Source organism: Amblyomma mixtum, chromosome 1 (assembly GCF_055824585.1).
Source record: "Amblyomma mixtum isolate Tamu chromosome 1, ASM5582458v1, whole genome shotgun sequence".
NCBI classification, from domain to species: domain Eukaryota; kingdom Metazoa; phylum Arthropoda; class Arachnida; order Ixodida; family Ixodidae; genus Amblyomma; species Amblyomma mixtum.
In genome coordinates this window covers 48,433,548-48,453,494 of record NC_143012.1, presented here as the reverse complement: position 1 = coordinate 48,453,494, position 19,947 = coordinate 48,433,548, and the positions used below count along the sequence as shown (strand labels likewise).

The following is a 19,947-nucleotide window of genomic DNA, read 5'->3' as shown; positions in this document are numbered from 1 at the left end:
TGTTAACGACAACTTTCTATCCGGTCAACTCGTCAGCGTGCCTTCTCCGAGTGTGCAGTGTAGCCCCCTGCAGAAAATGTTACCCTGAAGCTCGCAGTGGCTGTTCACGTTCATTGTGCTTCCGATTTGCCGTTGTTTCTGAATGAGCGACCAAGGATAGGCAAGTATATTTGATTGGCATTCCGCGAAAAATGCTGAGGCTTTCAGTGTTTGCTGGTTCGGGCAGCGCGCAAAGACAACGGCTGGTAGAAGTGTGGAGAATCGCGGCGCTGCCAGAACCGACGATGCAAAACCAAGCAGCCCTACAGAAGGCGCTTCGTGGTATTTGCTGAACGCTCGGGAAACGATCCGCTGATGTTATGGCCGCCTTCGGTTAAGTCACCGCGCAAGGTCGTTGTTGTACATGTAGAATATCGACATCGGTCCTGCAACGCATGCGAATTTCCCTGATACCTCCCCACAGTCTCCATTCTCGCGGAAAAAACGCTCATCGGCTTGTCCCCACAAAAAGTAGTCTATAGACTGTCTTTTGACATTTTATAGACTCTATTCCCTTCCTATAGATATCTATATTTGTTTTTCCGCAGTCTATAGACACTGTATAAAAAATTCTACCAAACTTGCGTGGCCATATATCTACAGATTATTTATAGAACGTCCGTAGGATTTGATTTGCCTATAGACTACTCTATAGGATTTCTCTATAGAAAGGCTATAGTCTTTATAAGCAAAATGTTATGGAAACTCTATAGAGTGTCGAAATGTTTGCAAGACCCTCCTTCAGGGAGACACTCTCTTAACCACAACCTGAAACAACGGCGGAATTCCAGGCAGACGATTCCTCGAGAAGGCGGGAAAAAAAACTCACGCCTCATATCTCAGCAAAAGTCTGAAATCGCTCACGTCCTCTCTCCTCATCTCCGTTGGGCTTATTATGGGAGGGTACGGCGCGCCGTTCCTAGAATCAACGGGTGTTCGTTTGAAACTAACGCCGTCCGCCAACGATGCAGCGCTGATTGTGCTTGTGCCTCGTTCACGAAATCCTCCGCCAGCCTAAGCCGCTTGGCCGAGCCCTTCCCGTCTCGGCCTGTTGTGACGATAGAATTTTTGTTCGTGGCTGCATGTAAGGAACCTAGCCTGCAGGTCAGAACCTCTAGTCTTAGTCTCTCATCCTCGCCTCTGTCCTACGTGCAGTTCAACGAAGACGTCATGGATGAGTTGGCCCAACACTATGTGGACAATATCCTGCCAGACCTCTCTACAGTAATCTCGTCCAGGGACAGGGAGTCGTCCCTGCCCAGCTGCACTTCCCGGGCTCACGGCGACTCGGACGCCGGGAAGCGACGCCGCGGTGAGGGAGACATGCACCACTTTAGAACGCAGGTTTTCGTGGTCACTAGAGTTACTGTATTATAAGTACCTAGAGTTTGTCATAGGCCTGCCAAGTTGCAGCAGAAAGCGTCGAAGTCATGCGGCAAAGCCGTACATCATGTCTGCAGGAGACGCGATACTGCGCAACTCGGACGGGGTAATCACCGAGCGATTACCATCCGCTGTCTCATTCGCGCATAGTTTACCGTGGACGCTGCTGATTTGTATAAATATACCAAGTGAGAGCCTTCGGAAAGCTCGTCTCGCTCTGCGGCTTTGCCGCATGACTTGGATGCTTTCTGCTGGCAACAGGGCCTGTCTTCAAGCGGCATAGTCCAGCCCTTAACACGACTATTACTCTAACAATGTTCTGTGAGACGAGAGTGATGCTTATCCTGCTCCATGGGACTTCGACGGTGACGTAAATGTCCCGCCAAGGGGCTCAAAAGCAGACCCTGTGGTCTGAAACTTTTGACCGACCCTATATTTTAGAAAGTTTAGTGGTCAACAACAACTGGCGCGATCTGTAGGCCACATTCTGCGCGAGTACAGCGCTAGATATAGCACATGCTGTTTCAAAGGCGCTACAAAGGCCTGTGCAATAGTTTCTCCGCTCCCTTCGACTGGTTATGACGGACAACTGAAAATCTGTGCTGTGTGCCCAACGTTCACAATTACTAGCGGTATCTTAGAATGTTCAGCGCCACGCGCCTCGCCGTGGTAGCCACGCAAACTAAAATCAGGTGCTCAGATCGTCTGGACTCACGCGCGGGCAAGTTCACCACCGCTGCCAACGCTGCCAAAATTGGAGGGGGCACTTAAACTCCGCCTTAGGGGTTTGACATGGTATCTATAGTGGGTTAATCCCCATGTATACTGAATTGCTAATTCCTACTTAAGATTCATAGATGGCGGCGAGTCCTCATATACCACTACCAGCACAGTGACACAGCGGTTAAACGATGTGCCCCTGCACTGGCTGGGGCGTTTTCTATCCCAGCCACCCGTCAGGATATTGCGACCCATGTAGCTCTTCCCGGGCAACCTCTCGCGCATCTGTTGGGAGCCCAGCTGAAGCGGTTGCTAGCCAAGAACAACTCAAGGTCGTTTGGTAGTCGCACTGCCACGAGCATAGGCGACGAGCCGAGCTCGAGTTGTATTGCTTGCGCAACAAAAAAGAGCGGTGATAGCACCTTGCTCTCGCGCAGTTGGCAGCGAAGCTGCTTTGTTCGCGCCGCACGGGTTCGAATCCCAGTCGCGGGAAAATTTATTTTCTCTGTTTATTTAGTCAAGGTCAAGGCTTCAGTGGAGAATCGGCTTTAGCAGCTTTGGTCGTGATGTAGAGCTTACGCCCTGAAAGGCAATAAGAGCGCGATCTGGTTAGACCTCACGGTCAAGTGCATTAGCTATCTCATTCCACTTTGTTACTGTGGGTCGAAAGAACGAAAACTTGTTTGCTTTAGCGAATGTAGAGCTAGAAAATTAGGGCCGGGATGCCGAGTTTGTCGAGCAAATAACGGCGTTCAGTGTCATGAGCTCTTCAGGCCGAGCTCTGCGCCTATTACCTAATAACGAAGATGAAAATAACAACCTAAACTTTCTATTTAGAACTTCAGATCGTTTATAAAGGGCTGACAGGTTACAAGTTTACGCGGCTCTTGTTGTACATTGGGTTTTGCATGGTACTCTCGTTGCTTTAGAAAGTTGTGGCGTTTCTGGAAATGGCGCATAGACTTTAAACACGAATACACCTATAGGAGAGTAAACGGTGGTAAGCTGTCTACAAGCGGGCACTCTTTTATAAAAGGTAGTTCGGTGAAAGACAGCTTGCGCCCTTTCTACTCCTTCCTGTTCAGAGCGTACCCTTGGCTCGGCATTTAAATGTCCCCAATGTGTCACGTCTCTCCTTGTGTAGCCAGGGCCGAATTTGTGATGGGCGCCCTCCGCCCCACTTAAGTCCGGCCACGGAATTGGGCAGACTGACAAACTAAGGAGGGCTGTCTTGGTTGACGGAAGGAGCTCAACGCGCAATTCTTGGCTGCTTTTCGCGTGTAAGGAAACACTTCCGCTAAGCCTCGAAGTGAACTCTAACCGTGGCATCACCTGGCGTGGTCGGGCAGCTTCTTCAGCGCCCGGCAAGCGTTCCAGAAGCTCCCGCCACATGGCGAGCCCCGAAGACAAGTGCACGGTGCCCAAACTCCCTCCGGGTCCCCTGGCCGAGCTGCTCCCGGCTGGCACCGAGGTTCGCAGGCCTCCGGGAAAACTGGTTCAGCTGGTGGCACAGGTCATCCACGAGAGTCCGCAAAGGGCGCTCCGTGTGCAACATGTGTACAGGGCGCTCCAGTGAGTCCTTTGCTCTCTTTCTTTGGGAGGGGAAGGGGTTGTGGAGGCATCCGGCTTGAGTGCGAGCAGCGGCTGCTGTAACGACATTTGTGACTCAGTAAAAGCCGGTTCGATTGCCAGTTGTGTACCAGTCCATGATCGAGAGAGGCTGGGCAGATGGTTCTCGGTAATCACAAAGTGAACAGGAGAGGTGAAATCCTTGGGGTGGTTGCCATCGTTTCGACAGGAGGACTTGTCTTCCCCAGACGAAGAAATGTTGGCAAGCACTACGAGGCTTTTTCTTCCCTTGTTCACTTTAAGGTAGGTGTAAACCGGGGGTTCACGTTGTTGTAGGTGTATACCGGGGCTTAGGACGCTGTCATAAGACACCGTCCTGTTCGCTCCTGTGAGCCTGTGCCCTGCACAGGACGGTTTTGGCCGCTGCTTCCACTGGAATGCTACAGTCACCTTTCTCATAGTGAAACGAAAAAATTCGCTGTGGCTTAGCTTGGGTAATCCCGGTAATTGCGAAAGCAATATCCGTACCTACGCCATGGTTCAGCTGGTAGTGTAGCTGGTGGTGGTGCTTTTGGTTAGACTTGTGGTGATGCATCGGTTATACAGTCCAATCCAATCCAATCCAATGTAATGTAATCTAATCTAATGTAATTTAATCTCATCTAATATAATGGTTTGGTTTGGTTTCTGGGGTTTAACGTCCCAAAGCGACTAAGGCTATGAGAGACGCCGTAGTGGAGGGCTCCGCAAATTTCGACCACCTGGGGTTCTTTAACGTGCACTGACATCGCACAGCACACGGGCCTCTAGAATTTCCCCTCCAAAGAAATTCAACCGCCGCGGCCGGGATCGAACCCGCGTCTTTCGGGTCACCAGCCGAGCACTATAACCACTGAGCCCCCGCGGCGGCCTCATCTAATCTAATCTAATCTAATCCAATCCAATTCAATCCAATCCAATCCAATCCAATCCAATCAAAACCAATCGAATCAAATCCATTCCAATCAAATGCAATCCAATGCAATCCAATTTAATACAATAGAATCTAATGTAATCTAATATAATGCAGTCTAATTTAATCTTGCCTAAGGCCGCCGGTGGTGGCGCCTCCACTACTCGCAGAGGGCGCAGATGGCCGCCCAGCTCTTCGGCGTGACGTCACGCAGAGGTCATGCGAAAGGTCATTTCATGTGCACCGCCGTCGCACGGCAAAGGCTCGGAAGTGAAAGTAGTAAAGCTTTCGCTTAAAAAGGAACAGCCTTCAGGATCCGTCGCCAATGAGCTTGGTTAGGAGCCCGCCGTTGAAGACCTTGAGGCACAAAGGAATGCTGCGTGTGCTAAGTTGTTTAACTAGGAATCAATCTCGGCCGCGGTGGTCGAATTTCGGAGGAGGTGCAATTCTAGGGGTGCCTTGGGCTGTGCAATGTCAGTGCACGTTAAAGAAGCCCAGGTGGCGTAAATTTCCGGCGCCCTTCACTACGGTGTCCGTCATAGCCCGAGTCGCTTTGGGACGCTAAACCCCCATAAACCGTAAATATATTTAACTAGGAACAGTTAACTGCTCGACGAAATTCCTGTGTAGAGGAAAGGGCATGAAGGCAAGACAAAACCAGTGGTCGTTAAATGGCAGAATAAACTAAAACAGATGCCATCCACTTTCACTACTTGTTTTCTCATGCCTTCAGTACATGCTGCTAAGTCAACAATTGTACTGGTGCTTTGAAATTGTTTATGCTGTTCAGTCTGAGTCACCCTTGTATAGGAACCTATTAACCTGGAAGCAGACACCTGCCTACAGGTGCGAGGTTCTTGAGGAAACAAGCGCCGAAGTAGTGCCCTACAAGTAAGGCGGGCACAATAGCTTTACGTAAAGAACAGCGGCTGCTGCGCTACATAAGGCTGACGACGACTGTGCCTGGCCTTAGCCCCGTTAGTGGAAACAAGGAGCGGTGTGCTGTCTCTCCAACCTTTGTAGCGAAAGCGACACTAGCCACGAATTTCCGATTTTGCTTCGGCGGTTCTTCTAGGAGGCACAGAGACCGACCTTGAGCCGTTCCCTAGCAACTGCTGCACCTGGCGGACGCCGCGCGCTAAGCCACTAATGCGAGCTAAGCCACAACCTGTTATTTGTCTTAGCTGTCCCTTTATAACGCGTCTTTGATATATAACCAGCGTGAACCACAAACTCAAGAAGGCGTTCGGGTTCGGAATTCCTGGTGCACGTAAGAGGACTGTGAAAAAGCAATTCAAGTAAACGAGGACACCGACACAAGCTTTGTTCTTGTCTAAGACCCCATTTAGGGTTAGTGCGCCTGCGCGTATATGCAGATGAGTTTTGCATGCTTGACAAAGTTAAACCTACCGCCTTATAACACCCAAGTCTCTTCTATAGAAGCGGCGTGAAACATTTGAAGGGAAAGGCAAAACCCAGTTCGCTGCAGTTAGCGCTGGAAGTCTTGCTCGTTGTATTCTGCGACGCAGTTTGCGGCGAGTGCTGATCGCTTGACCGCAGATAAACCTCGGGCGCCGGCTGTACAGGGTTCGAATCCCGGTTCCGGCGACGGCTCAACTGTTTTCAAGGGTCTACGGCTCTCTCACAGGTGGAACACTGGGAGAACTCATGCTCTCGAGCCCCTATTCCCGAAATGCACTCAATGTAGACGTGTCCACTTAGGTTCACACTGTTTGGTTGAATCCCCAAATGCGGATTTGGCTGCAGTGGGACCCCAGCTGTGACCCATCTTTCATGTTACGCGATATCGGCTCAAACCCCACTTGCCACGAAATAAATCATGATAAACTAAAAGTGAATATCACAAGGCTTGGTCTATGAGGTTAAATATCAAAGAACTTCCAAACGAGGAATCCACGGATGAGTATGAATTAAAGGGGATCAGACCATCTGTGCAACTAACGCGATGGGGGGCGCCGTAGACAGCGTCTGTCGCTTTTGGTAGAAAAATAAAACATGAAGCTACAGTGTATACCAGCGCGTGTATTGGCGCTGGGAGACATCAGTCCTCATGTAATCTTCCCGTGTGTCGCATTGCCATAATTCTCCCGCTTTGCTGCTCCTCCGCTTTGCAGGAACAGGTATCCCTACTTCAAATTCATGAGCGCCAGTCAGGTGACGTCCTGGAAGGTGAGCGAAGCTCCAAGACGGAGTTCAAGATCTTTACTGACATATCCCGTGGACGTCCTGAGGACGTTCAGTTGGCGTTTAGTGACCATGCCGTGAGTCAGAATGTTTGAGTTGAGACGGCGGAAAGCGATCACTGTCCTTAGAAGATAAGAACTGTATCAATAAACAAGAACTGCAGTGTGGGTGTGTGTGTGGGGGGGGGGGGGGGGGGGGGGGCAGTGATTACAGAGATGTGCACAAACTAGGACATCGAAATTCGAACATGAAACTTGAGTAAACTAATTTCGGATGATCGATATACCATAAGATCTTAGGTATATCGGGAAGAACAGTGGCTTGTAGGTGGGTAAGCAAAACGTTTAACGCGTGGTTTGTGCATACGCAACAGTGGTAAGAAATACAAAGAAAATGTGGACTCGATGACCAAAACATAACTGTACCCTTAGGCATTCAACCTGAAGAGAGTTCTACACGGATTTTCGACTCTCTGTAACAATCGATTGCACTCCTCTTCGTGAGCATACTGAACTTTGCTGGGCAGCAAAAGACGCAGTTTTCGTTGAGAAAAGTGGTTGTAAAAAAGGAAATTTTTCCCACTACCCCTTTAAAATTGTTCACACTGTTATCGTCAGTTATGAACTCAACTTCAATATTGCCTGCTAGATGTGCATGACTACGTAGCAAAGGCTAGAGAGACCTGGAAAATAAAAGGGGTGACGTTGTCATAGTTTCCGTTTGAAAATGGCCTGTCAGCGACATTTGTATTTAATTTTTCATCTTTTCTGGCGAATAAAGGATCCGTTTCCAGCAAAAGGCGCCAACTTTTCAATAGACGGCTGTAATCTATAGATACGGGCCGGTTTCAATTCGGAAATTCTCGAGGCCCGTGATCAGTGCGATGTAAGTGCACGCTAAAGATCCCCAGGTGGACGAAATTTCTACAGCCCTGCACTACGGCATCCCTCATAGCCCGAATCGCATTGGGATGTTAAACCCCATAGGTCCAAACCAAACCATTCATTGCACGCTGACTGAACGGCTGTGTTTCATAATGCTTATGCCACCTTCATCACGATTAGCGGCAACACGAGAGCACATGGGTTCGCTTGCCTCTAGCGCATTTTAACTGGACCGCCAGGAACCAGCGTAAGTGCGCAGCGCGCGCATGACATGCACTGAGCACATATGCACTAGTTCCTAGCGACGTCGCTATAATGCATTGGTAGTAAGCGAGGCTGCGTGCTACCGTGTTCCCGCTAACCACGATGAAGATAGTGGAGGCGTCCCCACTAACCTGTCAAGGAGCGCTCGAACGCCGCACCGGTACGCATTGGCGGTACCTGAGAGCGGGGTAGGGCTGGAAACATCACCATATCGGGCATGAACGTTCGCATGAATCACGGCTTACTGGTCGTGTTTCTCAAAAACTCGCATCCAGCCCGGCAGGCGGCGACGAATGTCGCAAACACACCGCACCGCTCCAGTGCTCCATAGACAAGTGTGTGGACATATCTGCACCTATAAGAACGGCGGCCGCCTGTCTGAAATGCGCTCTTGTGTCCACTGTCGCAGAGCTCCATACGCCACGCACTTTTCCAAAGATGGTTCGTCAAGGTGTACCCACCAGCGGCAGACCAGGCCGGCGCCCGCACCAAGAGCAACTTCTGGCGCGTGAACTACAGCGAAAGGCAAGTGCGCCTGCGCAGTGGTGAGCTCCTGGTTGGCGGAATGCCATAGCATTAGAGGCCTCATCGTGCAGGCAGTGTTACGGCGTAAGCTAAATTTCGCCCCGCTGATATGCTGGAAGGAGGATGCGACACCAGGCCGGGCGATTCCCGTTGGCTGGAATAAAGTGACGTCAGCGGACGGGAGGACTGCCGTCCATTTGAAAGAAGAGACGTCACCAGATCGGAACTGATGTCACTTCCGGCAAACACAATAACAGCCGCTAATGCTGTCGCGCTGTCTACACACAGGGGAATTAGGCGCCCCTGTGAATATTTTTCTTGTGCCAGTTAGACGAGGCATTTTCGGCAAGTAAAACCCTTATCCTTTAATCGTTTCTATCTCACTTGTTCGTTTGTCTTCCGGCCTACTCGGCACCCGGTGTGTGAGAGCTAAAGGGCGTCCCGTTATTATCGATATCAACCACGAAAAAAGGAAGAGGAAATTTTTATTTTCCCTGTCTCGTTTTTTTTAAGCCCAACAATTCGTAAAGGAGAATTCACCGCGGCCATCCCAGCAGCTGCAGATCTTTTTGACCGTAACGAGTTGCGAAACTCGATGGCCGTATTCGCGAGAGGAAGATGATTGCCTCTAGTTCATTGGTCAACGTCGGAGGCATTTTAAATAGACCAAAAAAAAAAACACCGAACACACGGCAGCAGGCCAGCGCCCCCACTCATCTCTTTAATCCCCTTACCGTGTGTCCGCGTCCTTTTGAGCTAGTTTCTATGACCAACGGCAGGGTGCAGGCAAGGAACCGCTAGCCATTGTGGCGCATCACTCTCCTCCTCATTGTGTGTTGGTGACATTGAACTCGGGCTACCGTCTGTGGCGTGTAGCGCTAGCACTCGTTGTGAGGGGGAGAAGTGTGACGACGTGAAAAGGCATGCTCGAATTTCGGTGTGCCGTTCGCCAGACTTATACAAACACCAGTGTTTTTTTTTTCATTTGTTAGTAACCTCGAGGTACTAGTGGAATTGCACAGGGGAGCGGCATATTGAACAGAAAACAAGAAACTGGGCAGTAAAGCAAAGTGAAAATTACTGTACCATTCTGCGATGTAGACTAACGTATTCCTAAAATGTTGGCGGGTTTAACAAGGGCGACGAGTCTAGTAAGGCGGTTCAAACGCCGGGATGCGGGATGGACAAAACTGTCTGAAGAGCCCTCACAACCTGCCACTTCTTCTACCCTATCCGGTGCACAGGCCGCGGGAATGGGACATCCCCATGGAACCGCAGTCCAGGCCGGTCCAGGAGGGCATCTTCGACCCGTCGCTTGCTGCTCTGCTCGAGCCGTTTAACTCCCCTCCCTTTGCGCCATCGCCACTCCCCCAGGAGCCGCCGGTCGGCTTCGGGGAGCCCCAGCAACCGATGACGTCTGTGTGGTCGCAGCACCTGGACCTGAAGCTTGGCCTGCTGACGCCCGAGAGATCTCCTCCTGCTCAGCAGCACATGCGCACACCGTACACAGTGTTGCTGTCACCAGAAACGGTTGGGCCGCAGCAGGCGCAGCCGCAGCCGAAGCAGCAGAAGCAGGAGCCGGAGCCACAGCAGCCGAAGCAACCGAAGCAGTCGCAGCAGGCGAAGCAGCCGAAGCAGGAACACCAGCAGCAACAGCAGCCACAGCAGCAGCAGCAGAAACAGCAGCAGAAACAGCAGCAGCAACAGCAGCAGCAGCAACAACAGCAACAGCAGCAGGAGCAGCAGCCTGTCGGGTGGCCGAACCCGACTCCTCCACCACCGTCAACTCCGCAGTCATACAGCGGCGAATCCTGCTGGGGCTCCCCCCGCTGGTACCTGCCCGCCTGGTGCCACGGCATCGACGAGACTTCGATTGGCTCCCAGTCGAGCCATTTTGGTGCTCAAGTACGTACTCGGCACATCTAGTAAGGTGGACAGATGACATTGAGAAGTGTGCAAGAACGGGATGAGGCACACTGGGAGGACAGTTTAAATGTACACCGTTGGAAGAGGCGGTTAAACGCGAAAGCGTTAAGGGCGAAGAGCGGGAAAGCCGGCGTTGTTGTAGTTCTTGGCGTTGTAACTGCAAAATCGTGATTGGGCGAGAGGGTAGTGATGCGTCTTTGCGCGGGCCATTCAAACACCCCTCAACGATCACAAAGAACAACAGTGACGACGCCGCTACTCAATTCCTCATTGGTCTGCAGGGCCGTGGCGTGATCCCTCCACCATTAGATAGTGGATCTAAAGAAACAATAGCAATTGCACTGAAAAGTAAAATGGTGGAGCCGAGACTCGAACAGCTGCCCGCTTGAGTCGTGAGCAGGGACGCCAACGCTCGATCACACAGGACCGTTCGCCCGACTTCGTTCAAGGGAGCCCTTGGAAGCCTTGTGTGTCCTTTGGTTAATGAATAATTTTAAAAATAAAGCAAAACAGAAATTAAAGTAAAAAACAATGAACAGAATGAACATTTGCGAAGAGATAAGAAAAAAAAAAGCCACCGGGCCTTTTCACAGACCCTTTAACACTGCCGCGTCGTACCCCTAATGCGAAGCTTAAAGGGACTCTGTTACACCTTCCGAGGAGAACACACAAACTCTATCAATCACTGCACTGTGTTGCAATCAAAACCTGAGCCAAATAATACACCTCTAAACGCAGAAGAGGACCCACAGACACGTGGTAAAATTTCCGAGCCCTTCCCGGCGACATTTTCGTGCTCGCACCCTCCTCGGTCGCTCTCACCTGTGCGTACAAGCTGAGATGTAGCTATTGGTTCGATTCTTGCCGACCTACGGCAGACACGTCTTTCATACATAATCAGCGTAAAAGTAATTGTCAAAAGTTAACTATTGAACATTAGTTAACCTGCCTGCTGTTAGCAGATGTTACCTGTATTCTGACGTACTATACCACCGACGTTATGCCGAAAAATGCGTTCTGCTAACTCCAAACGCCTATTTTTTCAAAAAATGCGTGAAGTCTTAGGTGAAGCTCTCTGTATAACACAAGTTTGTAGTACACGCGGAGTTGCAACTGTATTGCATCCATACATGAAAACGTTTCCAAGCGGACAAACTGGTATACTCTATTAGTCCGCGTAGCATGGTAGTCTACACTGCTGAGGAACTTTGCGCTGTAGCGGAGAAGTTTTGTATATATACCACCAGGGGACGCTGAGTGTCCCTTCTTGCAATAGTTTATGTATAGGTTCCTAGAGTTGCGCGTTTCTTTTCCCTGCGCCGCTTGCACCTCTATTGACTAAACACGATCACGTCATTGAAAACCATGCATGCATTGCGGAGAAACCAACTTCCTTTGCATCGCTTAGCACTAGGTCGTTGCTGACAGCCCACTCGTGCAGCTACTGTTCTCGTGTGTTGCGGCATTTTATTTTGTACGACTGCACATATTCACTGAAATATCTGATCAATCACGCGCAGTTTTCTCACAAGTGCTGGCCAATTCTTGAAAACGTTTGTGATTGTGATATGCGGCGTGTACAACAGATGGCGCCACCCGTCCGCATGGCCAATATTCTGTTCCCAACTCATAGAGATAAGCCTTTTTGTAGCTTACGCATTGCTAGCAACCTGTGTCATGTAGTCAAACAATAACCTGTTTAATATAACACATGTTCAGCTGAGGGATTCAAGCGGGTGGAGCCTGTACTCGCTCCAATCACTGGACGAAGTCCGCCAGCTGCATTCAGAAGTTGAGGCTTCTGATCATTTGGATGCTTGGGAGAGCAATGTGGCGGACCTACGCGCTAACTGTGGGAACCTGTACCGTAGCTCCACTTGTTCCTTATGCGCAGGGTTCGGAGACAAGGCCCTGCAGCCAGCAGTCAGCGTCCAACCACTCGTTGTCTTCATTGCCAGTATTCCTTGGCAGTCCGGAAAGGCAGCTGGATCAGGTGGAACTGCAGCTGCAACAGCCTCTGGGGGACCAGGAGCTGGAAACGCAACGCTTCGTCGCGTCATCTTCACCCTCGATGTACCTGCGTGCGAAGCAAGAGTGTCGGCAGCCGCCTGCGTACCAATGTGAGTGCCGCGATGGAAGTTTCCCGCCTGCACTTGAACTGCGAGCACGAATGCGTCTCTGTGGGACTAAGCTGGCCTCTAGCACACTCCCTTGGTAGAGGACAGCTTACTGTTGTTTTTTTTTAATGATTTCATGTTCAGATTTTTAGCCGAAGAAGCGTTGGCGGAGTGGCTTTGGCGTTCGCCTGTTGATCCCCAGGTTCCGGCAAAGAATCCCTGTCTGGACGCGATGCAACTACGAACAGAAACATCGTATGCGCTGTGCAGTTTATATGCACCTTAAAGGATCCGTGGATTTCTCAAATAATCCGCAGCCATCCACTACGGCGTCCCTCACAGCCCCCATGTGTCGATGCAGCACGTTAACCCACACGTACAGTCAGGGAGAAAAGTCTCTGGACCACGTGCTCCTCAAACGAAGCCGATAGCTCTGCTATCAATTGGAGGCTCCAGACAACACATCTCCAATCGCCGTCTAATGGCGCAGCTATCGGCTGTGTTTAAGGACCACGTGGTCCAGAGACTTTTTCTCCCACTGTACGTCTTTACGAAGTGTAACCAGGCAGCATGGTTGCTTCGCATTCGTGAAGCAGAGCCCTCACGGCTTCCCTTAAGGTCAAAAAGTTCTTTGAGGACATGGGTTCTCCTTACCATACAGAGACCATACACAACAAGAAAGTGAGCGAAATCATGTTTTGAGAAAAACACGATTACAGTTTCTCAGTCATTGCAGAAACAAGATCATCATGCCCTAGGGCATTCCTTAACTGACACGAGCTCTCTTTTGGCTTTTGTTACTGCTCGTCTTTTCTTGCGGACATCTTTTAAGAAGAAAGCCTTTAATGTCTCATCGTTGTAAGCAGCAGTTGTCGACAGAAATGTCACGCTTTTCAGTTGGTCGAAACGGTCGTGACGTCACAGTGCGCGAATTTCAAACAGGGCCAATTGTACTTGGGCTAGTAACCAGGCAACCAATTGAAGGGATCGTATAGTGATGCTCCAAGTAAGTGGGACTCAGCTTAGTTAATTGCTTAATTGCTCAATTAGCCTAACTAACTTTTCAAGTCAGACCATATAAATAAATAAAACCGAGTAAGAAATTGGTCGAGCTCGGGAATCGAACCCCGGTCTTCGGAGTATGAGACGAGCATGCTATCCACTCCGCCATGCCAGCTCGATGGTTTGGGAAGAACAAAGGTGCGTCTTGTGAATACGGTGTCTTCGCTCACTCCCATCCTCCTCCCTTCTCCTCCGGCGAGGTTTAGGTGTCCACCGAGATATGAGAGACACATACGTTTCCTTTCCTCAAAAACCAATCTGCCGACGAGCGAGGCATAGAACCGAGTGGGCGATAGCGTTTTCTGGACTCCTGGAAGCGTTGCAAGACGCTGTCGCGTTCCACTCTTATAGGCGAAGCTTAACATCTTAACCACACATCAGTGACCACACTTTAGGTCAAAAAAGTGCCCCCCTGAATTTTGACGAGTGTCCACCGAGATATGTGAGACAGTTACTGCATAATTTCCTTTCCTCAAATACAATTTTCATTTTCTTCATTACGGGCCATCTTTGTCTTTCTTCTTCCACTCCCACTTCCTCCCTTCATCTACGGTGCGGGTCAGGTGTCCACCGAGATGACAGAGAATTACTGCACCCTTTCCTTTCCTCAAAAAAATGGCTGAGGCTTAGCCCAGTCAGATGCGAAGCATATTGTCGCCGAGTTGCATATCGAGCACGCCGCTTGGCTAGACGTTCTTCACGCTCTTCATCAGTCTCTGTAGCACGCCGCAACTTTTGCTTCTCATTCCAACGAGCAGCCCTGTCTCCAGGAGGCATCTCTATCCCGTGTACACCTAGCAGAGGCAGGCGCACCCCCTTGTATACCGCCGCTGCAGCATCACGTTTTCACTACAGCGCACCTAGCGGCAGAAGCAGGAAACACATTGGTCGCGACGCCTCGCGCGACGGCGCGAGCTGGGGCCCCGTTTCTCCTATGTCGTTACGTCACGCATCACGTGGTCCTCCTTGGTCGCGACGCCTCGCGCGACGGCGCGAGCTGGGCGCCCGTTTCTCATCTGCTGTGACGTCACGCATCACGTGGTATGACATGGAGGTCACGAAAGGTCAATGGTAACGACACCGCCGCGCTCGAGGAGATGGGTTGGGCTTAGAGATGTAAAATTTCAAAAAATTTTGAATGGCATGAAAAAAACCGTTTTTTTCAAGGTTTTTTTCATGAAAAATTGGAAATTTTGCAAAACGTGACAAAAACAGACTGATTTGCAAAAGCACAACGATCAATAATAATGCTCCGAAGTTCAGTCGCATATGCAGTTATAGATGTCATATTGTGAAACGAGCTTCCTGTTCTATTGCACCGAGAAGATAGATAATGATTTGCACTTCAAGCGAATATGGAGATATAAATATCATATTTGTGGAACGAACTTCTTGTTCTATTGCACTGAGAATGGGAACATGAAAACTGATCTATAAGTCACTCCACATTTCTCTACGTAAGTCACTCCACATTTTGTTAGATGGCAGTGCGAGTCCATCACGCTTGATCTCGTTTAGTATTACCAGACTTTCAGGTGTTATTGTGTAGCCGTCCTACATATTCTCTGTCGCGAAGAAGCTGGGCGTATTTGGCTAAACCCGCTTAGGTGCACAGCAGCCTATGTTATTTATGCCGTGTGTGTCGCGCTGTAGAATTTGCAGTCATTTTGTTCTACTTCAGCCACGAGTTCAAGTATTAGTGTGTTTTTAAGTCATGTCCGGGTCTTATATGTGACCTGGCCTTCAACCCGCTTGCTCGCAGCCCGAACATTTTAAAACCACTACCTGGCACCGGCGATGACAACTGCTCTCCAATCATTCAACGATGCATGCTATGTTGGTTTTCAAAGCAAAAACAAAAACCCAAACTGAAAGCAAGCAATCCTAAAACCTTGAAATTGCATTGTGAAATTTTCGACGTTTTTTTCCATTTTTTCTCGTCTGAAAAAAAGGAAAAAAACCGGTTTTTTTTCCAAAATTGCAGTGTTTTTTTCAGGTCTTCACATCTCTAGTTGGGCTATTTTAGTATGCTTCGCATAAAAGCGCTCAAAGGGCAAGGCATCGCGCCGAACGGGTGGTTCCGTGGACTCCCTAGCAGCGCTACAACACGCTGTCGCGTTCCACTCATAAAGGCGAAGCTTAAGCGCCATTACTTAGCAGTTAATTAGTATTCAGGCACAAATCAGTAATTAACCATTAATTAGTGATTTGTCGTCACTTAGTAATTAGCACTCAATTACATGTGACGACACCAGTGCCACAGAACCATTCAAAGTGGTGCGGAAAACACTTTCGCCTCTACGCACTTTAGACAGTCAAAGTGCCCCCTGAATTTTTGCCTCACCCTTTGATTCACACTGGGCGTTCCTCATCGAGTACTGGTCACTGGTGCGCCATGCTACGAGAGTGTGGTGGCCAGGTTCGATGCATGCTTCCCTCAAAATATCTGCTGTACTTCAGTTACCGACACTGAAGGACAAATCTGGTAGCATTCAGAGCGGTAGCGTAAAGCACACACAAAGTAAACAAGTGAGACGCTTGTAGCGTTATGCTTGTAGCGTCAAATTTCCCCCGTGCGGAAATTTAAAGCAATGTTTAAGAAAAAAGGGAAGCCTTACAAACTGCCTTTGAATAATCTTTTACATATCAGATTAAACAAAACGGAAAATGTTCAATATACGCCGTTGATTATCACTGAGTTATCAACTTCCGTTACCAAACCACTTCAGTTTCGGTTTCAAAACTGTTACCACCTTTTCGAATGTTAGCTATAACTTTCCAACCAAATAAGATACGAACATTATTCCTGCTGCAAAACATTTTTGAATATTTGGGGATTCCCGAAATCTAAAAAAGAAAAAATGTTATTTTTACAAAACACCGTCTTTTTAAAGATGGTGACGGTGACACAACTGCGTAGAACGTGAGCGTTGGTCTAATATAAAATTACTTAGGGCACTTAGGACTACTTACGCATTGCGAATGCGAAAGCATTTGTCTCTCACCGTTGGTTTATAGTTAACTGCTTGTTTAGTGTTTCGTAATCAGTACAAGTGTGTCATTCTTCCGGGTAAAAGCGTTGAGGTTGAAGAGCTTAACGGTATATACCTTTAAGTTGAAAGCCTTTAGGGTGAAGCCATTCAGATCAAAAGCATTTACCCTAAATGCCTGTGTACTAAAGGCCTTCCCCCTATTGGCCTTTGGCTGTCCATACAGTGAATCATGTGTTGGCCCTCTTATGGTTGCTATGTGGCTGGGCTGATGTTGTTTTTAGAGTTTTTGGACCGTTTCCTATGGACAACAACGTGGGGTTTCGTTGGCGATGAGCCGTATAATGCACTCACGGTAATATGTCTGTTCATTCTCCTCTAAAGGTAATTAGGGAATAAGTTGTGCACGCGCACCTCGTCAGTCGACGAACCTTTTTATCTTGTCGGCAACCGCTGCTTGGAACACACCAGATCGTGAAGTTTCTTGAGCGTCGTTGCGTTCTAGTGCAAATTCTTACCAGCTATTTCTGTTAATTGTTTATTCTACGCCGCTTAATCTTCGACCTCTCCTTTGGTGTGACGGATCGCAGGTTCCAGTGGCTCCCAGGGCTTCTACAACGCTCAGAGCCCGGGACACGTGAACGAGCTCAGCAGGGGCTCGGACACTCAGCTTTGGAACGAGCACCTCTACGCCAAGAAGAAGTCCGACCCAGGTGCTTCCTACGGAGCGTGCGGACCGCTGGCCCCGCCACCGTTCCTGTGCTCGCCGCTACTTACGCACGACACGCCGGTGCCACCGACCAGCGGGGGCTATGCACAAACTCCGCCACACCAGCAGCCGGTGCTGACTTCTGGACAGGAACTGCTTTCGCGGCGGCAATTTCCCTTTTCACCTCGGCAACTGCATCAAGAGCAGGAGGCAATGATGCCTCCGCAGCAGTTCCTTTCCCGACCGGGACCACCACGTTCGCGAGAGGGAACCCTGCCGCCTCCGTCTCCGAAGTTCCAGTGGCCACCGCAGGGACCCCCGTTGCCACGGGGACTCACTTCGCCCGCTCGACAAGGAGAGACGGGCCGATGGTGTGCGGGGCCAATATCATGGCCGCGATCTGGGCCGCACAATTTGCCGCATGCGCCTTACGCACGCGAGCCAGTGTTTTCGGCGATCGCGGCGCCGAGGAGGATCTTCGTCGCCGACGACGGGACGTGGTACATCCTGGGGTATCCGGCGTTCCCCGAGAGCCACGATTACTCACCCCGGGTCGCGTGGTATTGGGAAGACTGAATTCCCGCGGACAGCGGTGCACGATGGCCGAGCCTCCAATAGCTCACTCCGCCGCGGAAAAAAAAAGAGTGCTGGCGCTTTTTTTTTTTTCGGAGCACGGGTGGTGACTCCGGCTGCCGAGATAGGTATCTGTCCTTACGATTCTAGGTAGAGCGGCGGTTAAACATTGTGACTTTGCATTTTACGCCCTTTTAAACTTTCCTTAACACTGGGTCTCAAAGCCGGTGTTCGAGTCTTGCGGTCACTGTGCGATTATTAGCGAAATCAGGGTAAACTATTATCTGACCCCATGGCGATTTCATGCGCCGCTCCGGAAACTCCGTAGTCGTTTAGGTTGTTTTATAGCGTCTCTGCGCGGAGACAAATTGGAAGGTGGTGCTCCATCACAGCCAGATAATGGCAGCTTTTTCCTGCATTAATTGTTTTTAGTATCTCTGATTCTTTTGCTACTTCTTTAATCATTCTTTGCCATGCATCCGGTGAATTAATTTCTCTACTTTACCCTTATTTTCATGTGCCTTAATTCACTCTTCAGACTGCTGCCCATAGATATATAACACGTTTCTAAAGTAAGAGCTGGCAGTGACCAGGTTCGGCCGCTAGCGATGTGCCGGTTCTGAAGTGTTCATTGTGTGCAGTCAGGTGCTGAAATTTTAGGGCAATTTTTGGTTTCCGCGGGCTCGCTTTCTTCTTTGGATCTATGTTGTATTGTAGTTGCATGACCTCAGCTACTTTTTTAATCTCTGTTGTATTATAGTTGCATCACCTTTACTACTTTTTTTTAGTTTTTGTATTATAGTTGCATGACCTCAGCTACTTTGTTTTTAGTTTTCATGTCGGATGTTAACATGGCCCGTGGCCGTCTTCAAAATAATTACTGGCCACTTTTATGCCGGTTAATTCTCTTGTTTCTTTTATTCGTTTATAATGCTAAACTATTGTTATCCATAATGCGTCGGCATGACGTCATTTCTTTATTTCCTGTATTTGTTTTGTGCAGTTTTGTGTGTGATATGCTTGGTTCGTATGTGTATCTGCTAAGCAATGCAGGCAGAGCTCGTTTTAAAGAATAAAATTTTTAAAATGAAACAAAAGGGTGGTTTCGTTTTCTTGGCGACGGATTTTCTCAGCCGGAGTGCCACTTAAAGGTCATTCGGTGACCTCTTCGGCAACGTTTTGAGCTGATAATTGCATTGCGTCCTCTAGAGCTTCCCCCTCTCTGATACGAGGATTCGCCAAGCTTGGCGCAGAAATGGAATCTACATCGGTTTCATCACCTTCATCGGTTTCTTCAACTCCACGAGCCCGCTTTCGCGACTTATCTCCAGCCAACGCGGCTTCGTGACGATTTCTGTCGCAGGGGTCGCTAGAAGTAGCCCGCGGCGCCTCCAGTGCCGAGTCGAAGAACCTGTCCCGGTGGCCGGTTCTGGCTCCTTGTTCCTCCGATGTCCAGGTTGTTGCGACTGCAGGAAGGATGAAAGCGAAAGTGCACGGGCCTGCCCACTGGCTCGAGCCGAGCCACTCTCGCGGCCACGTGCAGACAGAGGAGAGCTGAAAGATGTGAGAGGAAAGTTTGAATTAGAGACGCGCGTCGCAACAACCGCGTCCGCGGAAGCGACGACGCTGGCTGTAACAGACACCCCAAGCCGCCGGCGAGCGCTGGCCTTTATTCAGGAAGAGCTAATCGCGTGATTAGTCAAGTGACAGAACTGGTGAGAGGGAGAGAGAGAGAGAAAAAAAAACTTTATTGTGCAAGGAATTCGGGGCACGCCCCAGGGTCCCCGCACGATCCCACTGAACTCAAGGTCCATAACACTGGCAGCCCGGCCGGTGGCGATGGCCTGCACGGTCGGGTCCTCCGAGCGTAGCAGGGTCTACCAGTCCTCCCAGGTCTTGAGGTTCTCTAGGTCCCGCGGGGGAGGGTCCGCCGGGCAGAGGGAAAGGATGTGGAGGGAAGAGGCGAAAGGTTCTGGGCATAGGGCTCATGCCGGAGTGGGGAAGGAGGGATGATAGTGGGCTAGGGTAA

At 49.7% G+C, this 19,947-nt stretch overlaps 1 protein-coding gene across 4 annotated transcripts in view; it reads left to right on the top strand.

Annotated features, from left to right (window-relative positions):
* Window positions 1-19,005, top strand: part of LOC149366269 (uncharacterized) — a 36,702-nt gene extending 17,697 nt beyond the window's left edge. Inside the window, exons 3-9 of one of the 4 annotated variants that reach the window (XM_089549987.1) lie at window positions 1,195-1,351; window positions 3,492-3,714; window positions 6,799-6,853; window positions 8,426-8,541; window positions 9,786-10,446; window positions 12,362-12,587; window positions 17,227-19,005. In XM_089549987.1, coding sequence (XP_089406113.1) covers window positions 1,195-1,351; window positions 3,492-3,714; window positions 6,799-6,853; window positions 8,426-8,541; window positions 9,786-10,446; window positions 12,362-12,587; window positions 17,227-17,921 — 2,133 coding nt within the window. In that variant the 3' untranslated portion in view covers window positions 17,922-19,005. The remainder of the gene's footprint in view (window positions 1-1,194; window positions 1,352-3,491; window positions 3,715-6,798; window positions 6,854-8,425; window positions 8,542-9,785; window positions 10,447-12,361; window positions 12,588-17,226) is intronic. The other 3 variants (XM_089549992.1, XM_089549985.1, XM_089549995.1) reach the window with 3 other exon arrangements.
* Window positions 19,006-19,947: the final 942 nt, after the last annotated feature.